Here is a 20,789-nt window from a genome sequence, read left to right as displayed (position 1 = left end):
CTTTGGAAAATATAAAATAAGCTTTTAAAATTGAGGCCATTTTCTTTTCCTATGTTGCAATGAGCTCAGAGTAAGTATATTGCACAACACATTTTTATGAAAGTAAACAACCTGGGTGACCTGAGAGGCCTTCATTAGTAGATATGTTTGCAATAAATCTGGTTTTATCTCAGACCTCCACTCTGAATGTCACTGATTTTGTTCTTTAAGGCAATTAGTCACAAGCTGATGGAGATTTATTTTGTATTATCTGTTTACTTTGTAAGAGGCAAGGACATAAAAACCAATGTAAGCAAATGTCATATTTGAAGGTTATTCTCTAAATCTTTGTGTTAAATAGATATTCATAGATATGAGTAAAGGCTCTCTAAGTAGTCCAGAATAGCTTCTAGATGCTGCCCCATGAGTTTTCTGTGTGCCTCTGATTATGTATGTTCTCTAGTGGTTACTTCTCTCTTGGAAGATATTGTCATGCTGGTTTTTATATTATACAACACTCAAACCAGTTCTGTCCTATATGTCAGTCAGGAATGCAAATAACTTTGCAGGTCTCACTGACCATGCTCAGTACATTCACTGGTACCCTAGTTCAGGAACAGATTCTTTCCTAATTCAGTGAGTAATACATCCAACTGAGATAAAGTGTAGGCTGGTGGCTCCCATAAATATCAGAAAGGAAATCAATGCTCAGAGGCATATCCAAATTTTAGTGAGGGAGACATCATTTCCCAAGCAACTCTCCCAATTTCCACAAACGAGTAACCAAGTACTCTCCCTATCACCTCCCATGTCGTGTTTTTATTCTAGTCATCTGGCTGCAAAAGGTCCATCCCACAATCTTTGTAGCCCCAGCAGACAGAAGGCGGAACCAAAGACAGAGAGCTGTAGTACTAGGGAAACTATAAGCTCATATATATGAGTTCTGATCTCTGTGTGTACGTCTACACTGCAACACTATTTCAAAATAACTAGCACTATTCTGAAATAACTTACTCCGCATCTACCCAGCAGGCAGTTATTTTGAAATAGTGTCAAAATACTGTCAAGCTGGAGGACTTTTTACTTTGACTCCTGTAACCCTCATTGTATGAGGAATAAGTGAAGTTAGAGGAAGAGTGCTCTATTTTGAAATAAGTGCTGTGTAGATGCTCCCTATTTCGAAATAAGATATGCAATTGATGTAGTTCAATTTGCGTAGCTTATTTCGAGTTAAGCCCTGCATTGTAGATGCACCTATAACACCTTGGGACAATTTTTTTTCTTATTTTTGGGGGCTGAGTGCCCTCCATAGTGGGCAGAACTTTTGCCTTCTACACCTTCTCTACAGCCAATAAACGTTCTCTTTGGGCAACTTGCACTTTCCAGTGTGTATTTTTTTCGCTGGAGAGGATTTTATATGAGGAATCAGTATTAACATTACTATCTATCTGGGATTAAATGTTACAGGAGATATAAATTCTTAACAGTTTATCAGAATTGGTACCATATTCTTTTCTTTAAAAAAAACAGATTTGCTTTCTCTAACATCATACAGTAGACTTCCGATAATCTGGCACCCTTGGGACCCGGATTATCGGATATGCCAGAATATCGGGAGGTACTCCGTGGGGTGCTGTGACGGGTCTCCCGGGACCCGCACTACATGAGGGAGGGTCAGCGGGGAATGGCACGGGAAGGGGTGAACCCTCTGCTGTGTTGCGGGGAGGGAATGGAAGCCACTCGCAGCCGGCTTGCAAGCAGCGGCAGTGTAACGGAGGCAAGAGGCATGCAGCTGTTTAAGGCGGGTGGGGAGTGTAAGTGGGAAACGGTGTGGCGAGGGGCGAACCCTCCGCTGTGTTGTGGGGAGGCGGTGGAAGCCCTGCGCAGCCGGCTTGCAAGCGGTGGCAGCGGAGGGGGCGAGAGGCAGCAGCTGTTTAAGGTGGGCGGGGGTCTGCGGGGAACGCTGCCTGCCTCTCGCCCCCTCTCTGCCGTCGCCACTTACAAGCAGGTGGCTGAGTTTCTCTGCTTGCAAGCCGGCTGCGTGGGGCTTCCACCACCTCCCCGCAACATGGCGGAGGGTTCGCCCCTCGCTGCACCCTGCCTGCCTTAAACAGCTGTCTGCCTTTCACGCCCTCTCTTCTGCCGCCTCTGGGCAGCTCCAATTGTCTGGCTGGCCGGAGCACTTCTGGGTTCCAGTTGGTGCCGGACTATCAGGAGTGCTGGACCACTGGATGCCGGACAATTGGAGGTTGACTGTATATAAAAATCATTAGGATCAGTGTACAAGTTACAAACATTTAGGGCTATGTGCTGCTCCATTCAGTGTTGAAATACATAATTTTTGGGTGCCCTGCCACCTACTGAAATTCCCAACTCTGAGTTAGGTGCCAGGCTCTCTCTACAGTACAAGGCATGGGGAGATGCAGGTGTCTAAAAAAGGGAATCACAGAAGCCAGCATGCTGAGTTAGGAGCCACCTAATATACACAGTAGGAAATATCAAGGAGGATGTAGCCTAAGCCCTGAACACCTAAATTTCAAGATAGTGGAAGGAACCTATTTCTGTTTGAGATTGGCAGAGAGTGAACAATGTTCTGGAATTAGGGCTAATCTGAGCTAGGTGCCTTTCTCAAAAAAATCTAACCACTAGGCTATGAAGTCATTCTTACTTTTTCTCTTCCCAATTACTATTTTAAGTGTTTTATAGAAAGTAGAAGAGTTCCAACAGAAGAGATTAAGAAAGATCCTTCCTATAGGCCAGCAGTTAGGGCACGTCTGTGGAAGCAAGGGTGCCATTTTGAGCATGTGGAGGGGCAGCAGCTATGCGTTCTAGTTAGCTTTTCATTCCGTTCCCTGGACTCTAAGGGAGTGAGGGGAAAGTGTTTGCATTCTATTCATTCCTCTCATACCTGGCTGGCGAGCAACCTTCCTATTCCTCAGCAAGTGTACAATTATTTGTTGCCAGTTATTAGGCCATATTAGCCAGATATGACTTTTGCATACATAAAAGGCTGCTTCCCTTTGTGGACAACTGTTTCCACAACACTCATGTTGACTTTGTGTTAGCAGTTACTGAGGGAGGCCCTGTTCACGGCCAGAATAAACCTGCAAAAAGCACTGCCCCAGCAGACACAGCTGCCAGATCAGTGCAAATGGCTGCCATCATGTGTTGGTCATTATATTTTTTTCACAGCCCAGAGTGACAAAAGTTTTGCTAACATAAGTCGTAGTATAGACTTGGCCTTATAGTATGCAGTAACTGAAATTTATGCATGTCTTGTAACTTGCCCTTTCTTCCCCTCTTCCTTGGAGTCCTATTGTAAGAGATTCTGCTGTGAGAAGGAATTGATCAAACGTGCCTTTCATTTTTATGCCCACATAGAAGATAAAGGCTGTAACACACCCCCTATGGCTGTTGTTGGTCAAAATAACTAAACTCTCTAGAACATGAGGCACCTGCAAACTAGCAATGCAATGTGCATGTGGACTATATATCTAAAAGAACTCCAGTTACTGCAGATGGCAAGTAACTTTCCTATACTTGAAAAAATGAAAATATTTCCTTTATCAAAATATAGGTTACACCTCTGAAAACTGGTACTCTCTGGTCTGGCAACGCACACTGGAGCCTAATGCAGGAAGACCAGCAGCCTGGCCAGGACCATCAGGGCCATAGGACATCAGTGCTGGGGCCTGAGACTAGAGAACCCCAGCAGCCTGAGGCAGTGCAGAGTCAGGGGCTGGGGAACCCCAGGCATCCACAGAAGCATGGGGCCAGCAGCTGTAGAAACCCAGGTGCCTGTGGCAACCCAGGGGCCTGAGAAGCCCAGCCATTTATGGCAGCCTACAGCACTGAAGATAATCCTTTTATTTTAGTAATGGAATATTTTTATAATAAATTAAAAGTGGAGTAAAATATGAAAAGTGACCCTACAACATTCAATCAATTCTAAGGGTTTTCATAACAACCCTCTCTATCAAACATATTGCTTATAGGAAAGTCTGTAGCATCTATGGTGATCTCTGGGCATAATTTTAAAAAATAGCTTTCCACAAATATATAGTTCTGAAATAATTTTTAATTGAGGATGATTTTCTATTAAATGTACCAGCTCCATATTACATTGCATTTTTGTAGATATCAAAAAGTGCACCATATGCTACCGATAACATCAATTATCACAACACAAGAGAAGGATGTGAAAACCTAAAGAAATGTACTCTTGAAAAAAGTGAACATGTGAGCAGAATGATGAAAATAAATTCTATAAGAGATGCTGAAGCAAGGTTAGTAAAAAAAATTATACAATTTAAAATGTGTTCTTAGACAACATTGTGGGTGACATCCTTTTGTTTTATTAGTGTGAAGGTGTAAATATATTGTTTTATTGCTCCACATAACAAACACTTCCCTCATCTTTATAGAACAAAATAAACCTGCATATTAAAAAATAAAAACTAATTCTTAAAAAAATCTGAATGGCTTATAAAAGAACTGAGTACTTCATGCATAATGCAACTGTCATAATAATAATGATACTGTGTTAAGCACTGGTGCTACTGCACTGCTGTAGCACTTAGGCTATATCTTCACTAGGCAGAAGATTGACACTGCTGCTTCCAGAGTTCAATTTAGCGAGTCTAATAAAGACCTGCTAAATCAAACTCGATGGTGCCTCCGTCAGCACTGGTACTCCTGCTCCTTAAAGGAGTAAGGGAAGCTGACAGGAGCATTTGTTTTTGTCAGCGTCCTGCTGCGGAAACCATGCAGAAACTCAGATTAAGGTGTGTCGACTTCAGCTATGTAATTAACTTAACTGGAGTTGTGTATCTCAATTCATCCTTTCCCATTAGTGTAGATCTAGCCTTACTGAAGACACAAACTATGCCAACAGGAAAGGTTCTCCACCTCCCCAAAATGCAGTAGCTAGGATCATTGGAGAAGCTTTCCTCTCAACATAGCACTGTTTACACTAAGATTAGGTTGGTATCACTAAGTCATGAAAAGTCCTCATCCCTGAGCAACATAGTTATATTGACATGATGAGTTCCTTGTGTTCACCAAGCCTACTGCACCTATCTCTCTACATGTTAAGGCAATGGATGTGGCCAGAGAGAACTGGGTGGAAAATGAGTGTAAATGGTCCTTCTTGTCTGTCATCTGGGTTGTAAAGATCCCAACTAATTGATAGCCAAATTTGAAAAGATTCAATTGGGATAAAAGTTTGCATGTTTATCTAAATTACTTTGGTTTGAGACTGGAAAATCTCTTAAAAATACGGTCATCCTTATGGGAATAACAGAACTTTCTAGTTCTAGACCAGCCCCAAACCACTGAAGAGTGGAAAAATGAAAACAAACCCCATAGGTTAAGCCATTTTTTTTATCTAAAAAAAATCAGTTTCTAGTTCGGGGGAAAAAATCCGGTGATTGTATTTATTTTTATTTTATTTGTATCCATTTTTTAAAATAGAAAGCATGCTGTCATACTACAGGTTTGTACATTTAGCAGTTATAAACTCTAACTTCTGGGATGCAGTAAAACATGAGGATTAAGTTGCTTGAAGCATACAACTATATTATGACTAATGCACAGTCTGACATTCTTCCTGATAGATACTATTCTAGAGGAAAACTGCAGAACAGGTTTACCTAAAACAAAAACTTTTCTAAGCAATATTAATTTCAAGTACATTTTCCTGTACCCCAGAGTAATGAGGAAAAGATATGGTTATAATTACTAGTTATAGCCTGGCACAGCTGCTCTTTGAAACAATGGTCAGAGTTCGTAGCAGCTTCCAATGTACCGTAAGCATTCCTCCTGAAATATGTTTCCAGGGGAACTGACAGCCATGCTGGGCCTATGGGCAAGATGCAGAGGGGGGCTCCATGCTCCCAGAAGGGGTGGGGCGTTGGGTGGAAGGGGTGGGGCTGAGGCAGTCAGCCCGCAGCACAGCCTGGACTGAAGCACATTGCCCCCATCCGCGGCCCTTAGACCCACCTGTAGGGTTGCAAGGTGTGCAGTTTTGAACCGGACAGTCCGGTATTTGAGCTTTCTGGCCAGGAAACAAATTGAGAAAATACCAGACATATAAATGTCCAGTATTTTCTAATTAAGTAAGTTTTATTATCATGAGTATCAGTATTTAGTTGTGTACTTCCTGGCTGGGACATGCTCACACTGCGTGAGCGTGTCTACCAGCCAGGCAGTACATAACTACGCAGTAGAGAGGAGATCAAGTGTGTCCAGTATTTTTTTTAAATCATCTGGTAACCCTAGCCATCTGAAGCATGCCACCAGCACTCCGATGGCAATTTAAAGGGCCAGGAGCTGCGGGCACTGCCACTACCATGATAGCACTGGCTAGAGCCCCAGGCCCTTTAGAATCACCAAGCCCGAAGGCAATTGTCCCTTTGCCTCCCACCCCCATAGTAGGCCTGTATGTTTCATTAAACTTTACTTGCTGCTGTTCTGCCAACTGCTTCTGCCCTTTCCTCCCAGCTTATCTTGAAATTCGTATGTTTTGGGACCATGGATGTTTCTTCTCAGTCTCCACCCTCACAACTAGAAGCCTTCAAGAAAATACAATTTATCTTTAGGGGGAGGGATAGCTCAGTGGTTTGAGCATTGGTCTGCTAAAGCCAGAGTTATGAATTCAATCCTTGCAGAGGCTATTTGGGGCAAAAATTTGTCAGGGATGGTACTTGGTTCTGCTGTGAAGGCAGGGGACTGGACTTGATGACCTCTCAAGGTCCATTCTAGGAGATAGGCAATATCTATTTATTTATCTTGCTATTTGCTACTCTAACCCTGGAGTTCCGCCCTTTGGCTACGTCTACACTGGCATGATTTTCTGGAAATGCTTTTAACGGAAAACTTTTCCGTTAAAAGCATTTTCGGAAAAGTGTGTCTAGATTGGCAGGACGCTTTTCCGGAAAAGCACTTTTTCTGGAAAAGCGTCCGTGGCCAATCTAGACGCGCTTTTCCGCAAAAAAGCCCCAATCGCAATTTTCGCGATTGGGGCTTTTTTGCAGAAAACAGAACTATGCTGTCTACACCGGTCCTTTCGGGCAAAAGTCTTTCGGAAAAAGACTTTTGCCCGAACGGGAGCAGCATAGTTTTTCCGGAAAAGCACTGATGATTTTACATTAGATCGTCAGTGCTTTTCCGGAAATTCAAGCGGCCAGTGTAGACAGCTGGCAAGTTTTTCTGGAAAATCAGATGATTTTGCGGAAAAACTTGCCAGTGTAGACACAGCCTTTGTGTTCAGGCAGTTTATGTTGCCCTCCCTTGCAGCAGCATCTAATGAAATGGTAATTAACTCCCAGGAGGGAGTTGAGCCACATACACGTATAGTCTAATGTTCCTGTATAATAAAACAAAGAAATCAGTGTCAGTTTCATAGCAGATTTAAAAATAAACCCCAAAAGTATCAAAGTCCTCTGAGTTCTAAAGCCATTAGTTCTTTTATCTTCATGTAAAAAATTTTCAAATTACTTTTAATTATATATAGTTATACACCAAAAAGTATATTGCCAAGTCAAGCACTCAGTAAGTATGCATTATGATGCATCTTTCAACTACATAATCACATACTTCCCCTCTCTCCATATAATCCCTCCCTCATTTGGTACACAGAATGGACGGTGTTCACTAAATGATCAGCTAATTAATGGTTTGTTTTATTCTCATTGTTCAATGTGTGGTCCCATATCTTAACTACTGCACACTATCCTGCTCTGATGATTGAATTATTAATTTCCTTAAGGGATGCTAATTGGTGCTTATCACTATCGTGTTTCAGTGTTTCATAAACCTTCATGAATTTATTTTTACAACACTACTGTTAGGTGAGGTGGTATTATTAGTCTCATTGTACAGATAGGAAACTGAGCCACAGAGAGATTAAAATCTAAATGCCCACTAGTTTTGAGAGTCCAATCTGAGGCACCAGCAGCCTGAATTTTCAGAGGACCTAATATGTTCAAAGCATGGCTCCTTATGACTTCAATTGCAGCTGTCAGAGATTAGCAAATCAGATCCAAGGCCTCAAGAGGGGCACCCAAGAATGATAAACACAAAGTTATAGGCCACCTCTAAAAAGTTTGCTTTAGAGCAGGGCTGAGCAAAATAAAAAGTTTGCTTTAGATCTGCGGGTCTGGATATGGCCTGCCAAGCCACTGGCTCCAGCTCACGAGAGCTTCAGCTGCACCTTTGCCTATCCTACCCCTGCTCGGCACTCAGGAAAGCTGGCTGCTGCGGGGCCATGTGCTTCTGTGAATGCTGAGAGCCTGGGAGAGAGGGCAAAGGCTTCTCACACTGCTCCCACCCACAGAAGCTCCTATTGACCAGTTTCCAGCCAATAGCAGTTGCCTGTTTGCAGGACAGGCAGCATTAAAGTGCCCCTCACCCTTGGCTCACTGTTTTCTCAGAAGCAAACATGGCCCTATAGCTGTGAGCAGTACAGGGGCATGGAAGGCAGGGACCCTGGTTAAGGAACCTGCTGGGCTGCTGGCTGGGGACATCTAAGTAGGGTTTCCCCGCCAGAGCCTGCCTCTGGCACCCCAGACCTTCCCTCTTCCAACCCTCTGCCCTCCTCCTGCACCCTACCCCATGTAACCCAAACCTTCTGTAGCCCGCTCCAGCCCCCATACATCTTCCCAGACATGGCATCGCCTCCTCCACCCTCCTCAGGTCACAATCTGCTCCCAGACCTTGCACCCCAATCCACTATCCCTGGTCATAGCCCAAATCCCTGCACACTCTCCTATACTCCTGCCCCAGTTTGCAACCCCTTCCCAGATCCTGAACCCCCTCCTACACTCCTACTCCAGGTTACAACCCGCTCCCAGATCCTGCATTCCCTCTTCCTACCCCCCTCCCAAAGGCCAGAATCCTCTCCTGCACCCATATCCCTCCCAGACCCTGCACCCTCTCCTGTACCCCAGTTCGCTGCCCCAGGTCACAATCCCCTCCTTCACCCAACCTCCATCCCAGCCCCCCACACCTCCTTTATTAATATAATGGAAGAGTGCAGCCCTTGACTACCTATCAAATTCTTGGAGTAGCCCCCATAAAAATTGTTGCCCACCTCTGGTTTGGAGACTTGATCAGCATTACATAGGAACTCTGTGGCCAAGGCAAATTTATTTCTCTAGTGCAGAATTCTGTTGCTTGAACTATGAAACCACCCTTTCTATTCCTGCAATCCCTTGCCTCGCTCACTACGCGCTTTTCAACTTTTGCTACACGAGAGACAAGGGCTTTTACAGACAAGAACCTACATAACCCAGATTCATTCTCAGAGTGCCTTCCATTGTGTGTGCTGAATGCACAGGGTTCAGGGCCAGATTAAGACACGCCAAAGCTCTAAACTATGTCAAATTTAAGAGCCCCATAGCATTACCAAAAATGTGTATTTTTCTAACAGAAATAACAATGAAAATAGAAACAATAAAGTTTTATATTTGCATAGATATTGGTACATAGGTGAAGATGCAGCTAAAAACTAGTAATTTTTTTGTATTTAGAGGCCCCTCATAATCTGAGACCCTAAACTGTAGTTTACTTAGTTTGTGCATAAATCCAGCACTGGATGGAGTCCTGTGTAAAAAATAGTATGTGATTATGTAATTGAAGACTATAATATAATGCATTTTCACAACTCCATGATAACCAATGAAAAGAGAATAGAACTTTTGTTTTAGTTCCCCTTCATTAGGTTTATATATTGCAATGGTTTAAAACTAGATTGGAAGTGCAAAGGTTCATAGAATAAGATGACCAGAAAACTATTTTTATTCTGTTTATTCAGAACCTCCAGAGAAAAGGAATTGGAACAACGCATCAAACAGCATACACAAATGACGAAAGAAAGAAGAAAAAAGTCAAAAGGGACACCACAAGAGAAAATGCAGAGAGCAAAACAAGACATTGAAACTGTAAGCATCATAGCTTCCCTTTGACATAGCTTCCCTTTCCCCTTAATTCAGTCATTGGGTTAATTTGATCTTTCATCAGTTTGATGAAATCCTCAGGCACCAATCAATTTGTATTAAAAATACTAATTCTACATTTGACTTTGATCACTTTACACTAAGCTTATTATTGCATAATTCAATGTTTGTGTATATAAAGTTGCACTTTCATTGGGGCCATGTCCACGCTACAGATAAGATCAAAGCAGCCACAGTTGATTTTCTGGGATTAAAATTAGCAGGTCTAGTGAAGACACGCTGATTTGAACTGAGAGGGCGTTCCTGTTGATTCTCATAGTCCTGCTTCTATGAAGAGTAAGGGAAGTTGGAGGGAGAATGTGCTTCCTTCAACTTCCCACAGTGTGGACTGCCAAAATTCGAGTTAAGATACTTCGACTTAAGCTACGTAATTAACGTAGCTGAAGTTGCATATCTCAATTTGAACTTATTTCCTTGTATAGACCAGGAATAAAGGTATGTCTACTCTACCCTCCTAGTTCGAACTAGGAGGGTAATGTAGGCATACCGCACTTGCAAATGAAGCCTGGGATTTGAATTTCCCGGGCTTCATTTGCATAAGCAGGGAGCCGCCATTTTTAAAACCCCGCTGGTTCGAACCCCGTGCAGCGCGGCTACACGGGGCACAAACTAGGTAGTTCGAACTAGGCTTCCTAGTTCGAATTACCGTTACTCCTCATTTCCCCTTGCTCCACAGACTCCAGTAGCCCCACCAGCTCCCTGCCCATGCTAAAAGCTCTTCTTCCCACTTGCCCCATGGGTTTTGGCACTCCCGCCAGCTTCCCAGCCCAACCGACTGCAGGCTTTAATACCCCGTGGGCTCTGCTGCCCCACTGGCCTGCCAGCTGGCTCTACTCCCAGCCACTGGCAACTTCAGTACTGGGCCTCTCTAGTCCAGCAGCATCCTTAGTCCTGCCAAATCAAGGATGTTTCTGGACCAAAGAGTCTCAGATAACAGGGGTTCAACCTGTGTTTTTAATTTTGTTTCCCATGTTCAGTAAAATCCAGCAGTTCCAAATCAATTCTTTAGCCAATGACCGATTCTGCAACTGCAGGCGAGGTGAACCCAGACTGTTTATTTATTCACTTAAGGAATTGTCATATGCTGATTTCAACCAAATGGTTCATTTTCTAAGTTTCTATAAGATTTTTAAGAAAACTATTTTGGAATAGGCTGGCAAGGTCACAGTGCTGCAAAGATTTATGCATGTGCTTCACTATGAGCTTTGTGTAGATTAAGTGTGCACATAATTCTTAATAAGGTGAGAGTCTAAGAATTTGTGAAACCCACAGATGTATTACACCATATTAAAACAATCTATTTCGTTATACTTTATAAAAGTCAAGATGTGCTTAACAGGAAAAGGGAAGAAAATGTTATTTGAAAGTGAAATATTGTCTTTAAAGAATCAAAAACTTTATGAAGATTTATAGCATCTACCATAAATTTCCTCCAAAATTCAAGATTTACTAGAATGTAAAGAATAATATAAATGTAGGAGTATGAATCTTGCTTTTTTTTATAGTGGCAAAGGAGTAAATGTATGTATTAGCATAGAGATTAGAATACCCAGAAATATTATCATTATTAACATGGGCATCTGGTATATATAATAATAGGCCCGATTTCCAGCCCTATCCTCTATTTGTGTTCATGCAAAATTGCCTATGCACATATTAGCACCCACTTCACACACTATCCATGTGTGTTCCTTTGAAATAGTCTAGCACAAACACATATTTAAATATTAGAATTCATATGTGCAAATCCAAGTTTAACTTTTGTGGTTGCAAACTTAACATTGGCAAACAAGCCATTTTAAAAGTGTATACACAGATTTTCTACCATGTGTAAGTGCATGGATGTGTAAATGCAGTTTTGAAAACCTAGGCCAATAAATGAGTGCAATTCTTTCATCTGATAATGATACAATATTAGTCACATAATAAATTACACCTTTTAAAACTCTTTCTGTTGATTTTTATCATAGGCTGAAAAGCTTCAGGCTGAACTAGCACAAGTAAAAGAAGAACTTCAGCAGGAATATAGGTTTACTGCTTTCACAGGAGAGCCTGTACCTGATTCACCAAGAATGCAGCCTCAGAATATCTTTTCTACCATGAAATTTTAATTGCCTGAAAGTCTTAAAAAATGTTTGTCTTGCTGTATCCATCTGTATCTGAAAACTGCTTTTCAACAGGCTTTAAAAGTGTTATTTTATTACCTATCCTTATTGATAATGTTTAACAAAGTTTTTAAATTAGAATGATAATAAATCATTCTCTGTTTCCCACTCAGCTATCATAATTTCAGTGGATTTATCGTTTATGGTTATGAAGTGTTTTTGGCATTATATTGTGTTTCTTTTACTGTTTCTTTTTAACCTTCTTAAGATCCTATGTTGCAATTTTTACTCAAGCAAGCTCCCTACTGAAATATGCTTCAGTTGAAGTTTCGTTTAGGTAAGAATTGCAGAATGTATCCTTTACATTGTTTTGGATAAGAACCTTTTCTTATTTGTATATTTACTCATTTAATATACCATAACCACCTAGAGTGCTACATAAATGAATAATGTAAGGAATAACGTATCCCCAACTATGCACTATATCATAAGGTTGCAGTTGGTGTCATAGCCATATTATTAATTGTTGAAATGTGGCTCTGCTATCTAAAGATAGGTTTCAAATAGAAGAAGATCCTGGACACTAGAAATATAATTGTTTTCTTTGATGAATAAAATATTTAATTATTTTATTTTTAATTCTCTTCTGCCCTATGCAGCATCATTTTCTGCCTCTAGCACCATGATATAGGACTTGGAGTCTGTTTTCAGAGGAGCTGCCAGCTCCAAAAGGTAATCAGTTGTGCAGCTGGAGGGAATCGGTTGCCTGCTGCCTTATAGTCCAGGAGGAAGACATAGATGCTGGCAAGGTGAGGGAACCACTGAAGGAAGCAGGAAAAGGAGGGGTGATGGGGATATATTGTTATAGCTGGTGACCCATCCCCCATTCCCAAGATGAATGAATGAAGAGGAGACAGGAAAGAATTGGAAGAAAGACTAAAAATAGCATTGGAGCCAGGAATAGGAAACAGATGAGCTGGAAGCTAAGAGCACAGCCAGGGTGACTGGTGAGGGGAAACCCAGGGGGGGCCCCAGCCACGTAATACCTCCCCCCCTCCCAACTCAGGGAAGGGCCAGGACAATCCCTTTCTGCCACAGGCCCCGCCTCTCTCCACCCCTGCTCCATATCTTCCCTTCCTGCTCCACCCTCATCCTGCTTCTTCCCCCAGTGCAGCTTGGAGGACTGGCAGGGTCAGTGCCACCAGCAGGGGGTCACCATTCGCAGTGGAGGGAGAAGTGGAGCAACATGGCCCCAGCTTGCTCTGCTCACACAGCCACATCACTCCACTTCCCACCAGTGAGTGTGGGGCGGTCCCGCCTCTCCCTAAGCAATGAGGCCAAGGAAGCAGAGCAATCTGGAGACATGTTGCTCTGCTTCCCCTGCCACTGCTGATAAGTACAAGGTGGGAGAGGGGGGGCAAGGGCAGCAGACCCCTGCTGTGGGTGCCAGGTCCCATTACTAGTCCATCCCCCTGCTGCTGGCTGGCCCCTTGCCGCTCCTGCCTATGGTATTCCCTCTTGTGCCCCCACACACAGTGCCACTGAGCACTACAATTGTAAAGGAGAGGAACACTCCTGCATGGGGGGTAGGTGGGATAATGGTTGGAATAGGGATGTGATGGGGCAACCAAAGAAGCCAGCTGTAGGGAGTTAGAAAGAAGGGAATAGGCTTAAAAAGAGTACATTTGAAGAGATTTTTTTACCAATCAGTTCTCTCCTCAGGAGGGGTGAAAGTAAATTTCTTACAGGTACTGTCCCATCACAACCTGCTCCCTCTTAGAGCGGGCCTTCGGGCTTGGGGGAGTTGCGATACAACTGTGTGCAGGGAGCTCAGGTCAGAGGGTTGCAGTGTGTAAGGGTTGCAGGAGTTAGTGCCGGGGGGCTAGAGATGTGCAGGAGTCAGGGTAGGGATGTATGAGGGGCCCAGGGCAGGGGATTGGGCTGTGGAGCAAGTGCTGGAGTTAGGGCAGGGGCTGGTGATATAAGGGTGTAGGAATAAGGGTTGGGGTGTATAAGAAGGAGCTTAGGGCAGGGGGTTGGGAAATATGAGGGGCTCGGCAGGGGATTAGGGGATGCAGGAGTCAGACTTGGGTGAATGAGGTAAGGCTCAGGGCAGAGGATTGGGATGTGGGGAGTCAGAGAAGGGGGCTAGGTCTATATGGGGGGGCAGAGCAGGAAGGATATGGGGGTTAGGGATTCAGGGCAGGGAGTAGGATTGGGGGGCTCAGAGCAGGGAGATATGGGGTACAGGATTCAGGGGCTGGTGTGTGTAGGGGTGAGTGCAGAGAGGTGGGAGAAAGGTGCCATTTTGGGAGACAGAGGGACCACAACCACACATTACAAGTCCTTGTTGGTTTTCCTACTTCCTCCGACTATCAGGGAGAGAGCAGAAAGTGTACAGCCTGCTGCGTTCCTCTCATTCCTGGCAGCCCAGGGACAGAGGAGGAAAGCAGCAGGCTGTGCATTTTCTCCTTGCTCCCTAGTCAAAGGAAGCAGGAGGCAGGAAAAGACAAGGACCTAGTATGTATGAGCCAGCCTCCCCCCAGTATGGAGGGGGAGGATCAGGGTGGGAGCAGTCCAGGCGGGGTGGCATCCCCAGTCAGCCCCTTTCACCTGTCTGACTGCCTGCTGCTAAGAGTGGTAGCCTGCAGGAAGCCTGGAGTTGGGCTGGGAATGTGCTGCCCCTTCCACTGTAGCTGAATGTCCTAACCAGCCAGCTTCTTGCCGGAGTGCACTGCCAGGGCAAACCAGCTTACTTTCATTTCTGCTCCTCAGTCTCTCAGCAGTAGTGCCTGTAATGCCCCAGCAAATTCTTCCAAGCAGCAACCTTGCTTTGTTAGGGTCTGAATCATCCTGCTAGTGAAGGGGAAGCAGGTGGCAGATTATCTCAGACTACTGCTAAATGCCTTCAGAGCTGTCCTCCTCTGAAACCTAATCCCTTCAATATCAGGCTGCAACCCCAAAGTGGGGCCTCCCAAGGGAGAGAAAGAGAAAAGTTAAAAATAAAATACTTTAAGCCAAATCATCACAGTGTGACATCAACTTTAATGGAGTGTTACTCCATTGAAATCTGTGGAGTTACCTGGATATAAAACTGGAATAATGTAGTGCTGTCTGAAGACCTTTTGCCTTTCTTTTCAAATTAAAATCTCTATTATTTACTGTACTAATGCTGAGGAATCTCCTAGATATAAAAATGTCGTTAGTATTTAAAACTGAGTAAATGACCCTTTAATAGCGCGAGAGCCCCAGAAGGAACCTGTGGATAATTTCTGAACATTATGTCTATTATTTTATTTTATATATTGAAATACAAATCATCTCTCCCTGTTCTTTGTCTTTTCCTTTCTCAGCCTCCTGTCCTTGTTTCTAATGTCATTTTGTCTTCCTGCTGCACTCCATATCTTTCTGGGGGTTTTCACCCTTCACAAGCTTGATAGTAGGAATGTAACCATTAAAAATCCTAGCAATTACATGTGCTGTGGGCTTTGTAATATAGCACAGCTGGCTCTCTGGGAGCAGGCCTGGCAGCCAGGAGCTGGTGCACACGGAAAGCCGGTTTATCAGAGCCTGCGGTGTGGGGTAGCAGCTGACTCTCTTGGAGCAGGCTTGCAGCTGGAGCCAACCATAATGGAAACTGATAAGCTGATGTGTATCAGTTAACTGTTTAAATGGTTAAACTCTTACATTCCTACTTGATAGAGTAAATTTAAAACTTATCTGAATTCTAAATATCTGTGATTACAGTTTGAATGAAATATAGCCTTCTTCTGGGGCACAAACACAGGTCATGAAGCTTCTCTCTAGTGACAGAAAGGTATAATGGATTGAGGAGAGTTGAATTCATGGTTGGGACAAGAAGAGTTCATGTGCAGAAAATGAGGTAGAAACCTATAGGTGTGTCCTATGGGAAAGATGAAAAGATGGCTTGGAGAGGCAAACCCCCTGATCCCACCCATTCTATGCCCACCAGTGACCACCCAATGCCCATTGTAGCCACTGGCCCCTGAGCAAAATTCCCAGCTTCCTCCATAGGCTGCTGGCTGGCCTCTGCCCAAAGCTGGTGTACCCCCAACCCTGGATTGGTATGTTGCCAGGCATAGTAGCTGCTGGCCCTTACTTCACACCCCCACCCTTACTGGTCCCAGGGAGCCAGGAAGCACCAGGCCTAGAGCACTCTGTTCTATGCAGATGAGAGGGGCAGAGACTGGAAGAAGCCACCCATATCTGTTTGGATAGGCAATGCCTTCCCTTGCCTTCATTACCCGCTGGCTATGAGGTGTCCTGTAGAGGATTTTTTTTTATTATTTTATTTTTTTGAGGAAGAGGATGCAGGGGCAGAGAGGAAAGAGTTGCTAGGCAACAGAATCCAGGTGTAGCTGGTATTACTGGTACTTTGGAATATATGGCCTAGTTTGATCATGTCTTAATTTGTTCTTGGGTACCTACAGTTTTATATGCTTTTATTTTGGAATCAAATACTGATTAATAATAAGGATTCAATACATACCGAGTCAAGTTCTGCTCTCACATAAGTAAGTGTACAGTCCAGAGTAACTCCCTGGGTTTCAATAGAATGTCTCTGGATTGGTCCTTTTTTAATATATGACAGCTAACACTGTAAAATATTGTTTAGTCATACTGTTCCCTGTTTCCATATACACTCAATGTGTGGCAATATACATTTATCTATTAAAATATTAACATTGAAGAGAAAATATAAAACTCTTGTATACTAAACATTTAAATATAAAGTGATCATATAAAGTCAACAAAATTGTTATTGCCTGAATACTAATTATTTTTAAATTCAAGAATATTAAATAATTTCTTCTAAATACATTTAAAGTTTGTATTGTAATACTAAATGATATTGCCTAAATAAATTGCATTAATATGTAAAAAAGTAAAGGTTGAGTCTGACCAGTTTATTTAAATAGCTAGTTTCCTGTTGTTGTAAAATCTTGATTGTAAACAGTTTTGCTCAGTGCAGCATACACTAGCCTCTACACTAAGTCACTTTTTGACTGGTGCAAAAGTGTGAAAAGCTACAGCTCTGCCATAATTCCACCTTTCTCTGCCTTCTGTGAGGCAGATAGCATCAGTTGGAACACTGACCTCTGCCTGGCTTAATACCAGCACTTCCCTGCCACAATATGCCTGGTTCCTGCACTAAGGGTATGACTAAATTACATCCCTTTTTCGATAATTTTTTTTACAGGAGGTTTACAGGATCTTTCAAAACGGGGCATTTCTGTCGAAAGATCCCCGTCTTGACCGTGGTTTTTTGTTTTGTTTTGTTTTTCAAAAAGCAGCTTTTCAGCTGCCACTATGCAAATGAAGCACGGGAAATTCAAATTCTGGCTTCATTTACAATTTTGATATATCTAATTTACATCCCTTTATCGAAAAAGGGATGTAGTTTAGATAAACCCTCAGAAGCACAAAGCTTTCCATTCTGCAGTCTTAATTTGCACCAACATTATGGGCCAAATTTGCCTCTTGTTTATCCATCTTTTTAACAGAAATGTCACTCAATCTACTTTCAGCTGCATGGATGTAGATTCAGCATAAATCAGGTCCATCGAGTTGCTTTGAATTTGCATGAGTGCAACTGAGAGTAGAATTTATCTTTTGTTATTATTATTTGTTTGAAAGCCTGGATTCTATGAAAAGAGGACATATGAATAAAATATCTTGATACTTGAACTTTGTTTTCTCTGCATCAAATTTCAGTGAGATAACATCAGCATTGTTTAATTTATAGTCTCTTTTTACTTTTATTGTACCAGGAATTATGTAAATGTCAAGCCTTGTTAGTAGACTTCCAGTGAATGTGAAATATCCTGCTTTCAATGATACTTCAGAAGGTTGTTTTCCTTCTGCAGCTCACTCTTGATTTCACTGTCCTTGAGAGTGTCAAAATTCTTCTCTCTGTTTTCACGTTGCTCTCAATGTCTTTTCAAGGTTCTGAAGATCACCAGGAAAGTCAAGGCTGATTGTCTGAAATCTATAAACTATTCTTTAGGTTCCATGGTTACCACATAAAGTGGTTTCCACACCAAATACGTATTAGGTCAATGAAAATTTTTTCAACTTTAATTTTTAAGGTTTAGATTAACAGAGAAGAATGAGGCACAGCATCCTGACCAGTTAAGGTAAATGTTTGATGCCTTATTTGGGCAAGTCTCTTTGTGAAGCCAACCTTAATCTTTAAAAAAACAACAACAACGTCAGAGAGCCTAATCCTGCACTACTCACTGAAGAAAACTTCTCACTGTCCTTCAAAGAATCTTTATTATTAGCATACTTTCAACTGTGAATATATGTCCAAATGTGATCTTGAATAAAACTGATATGAGCTTATTAAAAGTATACCCAATATTTGTAAACGGTGTTCAGAAAGATAAATTAATAAATCACACAAGTCTTATTTTAATCGGTACTTGTTAAAATTTGGAATATGTAAGGTAAAAATAGAATTGAAAATAACCAAATTATTAGAGTTTAACATTTGATTAACATCAAATGTGTTGTGCAGCTTTTCAAGAAGTTCTTGCTCATTTGCAACATACATATGCAAGCCATCACAGGAGTTAGAAAATCCAGAATTCTAATTCCGGTTCTATCACCAATCTGCTATGAATTATGCTGAGAGTGTTTCTATTATTCTTTCAATATGTAAAAACCACTAAAGAAATTATTACTAGTAGATTGTACAGAGTTAGAGTGATTGAGAAATTTGGGTTGGGGAAGAAAGCTCTCTTCTAAAGCGCATTTTGAAAAAGAAACTTGCTTTGTCTTTTGTTTGGTTGTTTCCTCTCCCTCTTTTTAGAAACACTGAGCCAGGATCATATATTAATGTCAAAATGGCATATTTCACTTGATCTGTTTCTTGCATTTGCAGATGGACTGATGTAGATGTGCATTTGGTCTTCTTGCTTTGTATGTGACATGCATCTTAAAGGCTTTAAAAGATATCAAAGACTGCTGTGTCTTGCATAGTTCTCTTCTGGATCAATAACTGATTAATGAGAGGTAGAAACTCAGCAGTATTTTTCATTTGATTTTGAACAAATATAAATGTGATTATTTATTACTGTTTGGGTTCCATTTGTATCTTCTCTGACATTTTCTCCTTAAAGAGAAGTGCTGAAGTGAATTCATATTCTTTTATTCCCTTTGCAGGAGTTCCAAATCTCCGAGGGGGACTGTGAGAAAGATGTGCTAGCACAAAAATGAATAATGTTCTGTCTTTGTACTGACAGCAGAAAGTGGTCAATTCAGACAGTGATGATGGTTAGCAGAGATGCAGTTTGGTGCATTAATAACCATTTTTGGCTTGTAATTCATTCCTACAAATTGAAAAATGCTCATTTCTGGGGATATGGCAGAAGAGAAGTATCATCTCTGACAGATGCTGGAACTAGAGGTACTGCCACACCCTCTAGCTTGAAGTGGTTTCTATTATGGGTTTGCAGTTTGGTTCAGTGGCTCTCCCATTATACAAATTGTTCCAGAATCCCTGACTCTCATACAGATTAACAAGTATTTAAGGAACCAAACTACACTACACTTTCACTTTCAAGGTCTTTAATGCATGTGGGTAAAACAAGCTCTGATCCATTCATTAAGCCTCTTTTATTGTTATATATTTAATCTTACCTGTGGTATTTCCAATGTCATTTCTATGTAAATTTTAGGTATTGTTCTATCTCTTAACAAATGTAATTATAGTTACACCCAGAAAATTAGGAAATGCCAAATTTAAGGTTCTCTGTGTAAGGTATGAGGCAGAGTTTAATTACATGAGCACGTTATTTTTACACACGATCCTGCCTCATTCAGTAATTGTGTTGTTGATTATTCAAAATTACTTTTGTCTTCAACATTCAGGCTATGTCTACACTACAGAGTTTTTTCAGGAAAATGGCCATTTTTCTGAAAAAAATTGCAGTGTCCACACCTGAAGCGCATTTTTGAGCAAAAAAATCAAAAGAACAGAGGGTTTTTTCTGGCGTAGGTATTCTTCATTCTACGAGGAAGAATGCCTTCTTGTGAAAGAGCTCTTCCCTGTGTGTGTGGACAGGGAAGAGGGGTTTTTTTGCGCAAAAAGAGGAAAGAGGAAAAAGCACAGGTGCCCTGGTGGCCATTCTGTGCACAGCAATCAGAGCTTACTTTTGGGAGAGTGTCCATGCAGTCTGGATGCTCTCTTTTGCAAGAAATTTTTGCGGAAGATCTCTTCTAATAAAAGCTTCTTGCGCAAGAAGTCTGCAGTCTAGACATAGCCTCAGTGTCTAGCCCAGACCTTATGTACATACATATCCTGTAGGTGTTTCTATGGTGCTGTCACTATTATTGACAAATTATTAATGAATTATTATACCTCTGTAAGATTAAATGACATTATTCCCATTTTACAGATGGAGAATTGAGGCATGTTGAGATTAAGGACAAAAATTGTCAAGTGTGTATTCTTGGAAATGGCTAAACCAGTTTAGCTGAAAGCTTTAATATATATATAGCCTGTGGCAGATACCATCATGGAAATTTTCAGCCTGAATGGTTGAAGTTTGACATAGTTATAAGAACCTGAAAACAAGACTTATAACAGATGGTAGTGGGGCACCTAAATTATAGGTCTCTCTGCTTGATTTGGCTATATTACTTTGCACCTTTTAATGCCCTT

At 41.8% G+C, this 20,789-nt stretch overlaps 1 protein-coding gene across 2 annotated transcripts in view; it reads left to right on the top strand.

The window, feature by feature from the left end:
- The window catches only part of LRRC27 (leucine rich repeat containing 27), a 90,468-nt gene extending 72,427 nt beyond the window's left edge, over positions 1-18,041 (top strand). For both annotated transcript variants that reach the window (XM_075935233.2, XM_075935234.2), the window contains 3 exons: positions 4,117-4,265; positions 9,794-9,920; positions 11,966-18,041. In XM_075935233.2, the coding sequence (XP_075791348.1) occupies positions 4,117-4,265; positions 9,794-9,920; positions 11,966-12,106 (417 nt within the window). In that variant the 3' untranslated portion in view covers positions 12,107-18,041. The remainder of the gene's footprint in view (positions 1-4,116; positions 4,266-9,793; positions 9,921-11,965) is intronic.
- Positions 18,042-20,789: the final 2,748 nt, after the last annotated feature.

Source organism: Pelodiscus sinensis, chromosome 8, assembly GCF_052426305.1.
Source record: "Pelodiscus sinensis isolate ZL-2025 chromosome 8, ASM5242630v1, whole genome shotgun sequence".
Classification (NCBI taxonomy): domain Eukaryota; kingdom Metazoa; phylum Chordata; order Testudines; family Trionychidae; genus Pelodiscus; species Pelodiscus sinensis.
Note: the sequence above shows the minus strand (reverse complement) of the source record. Positions and strands in the feature narration are given on the sequence as shown.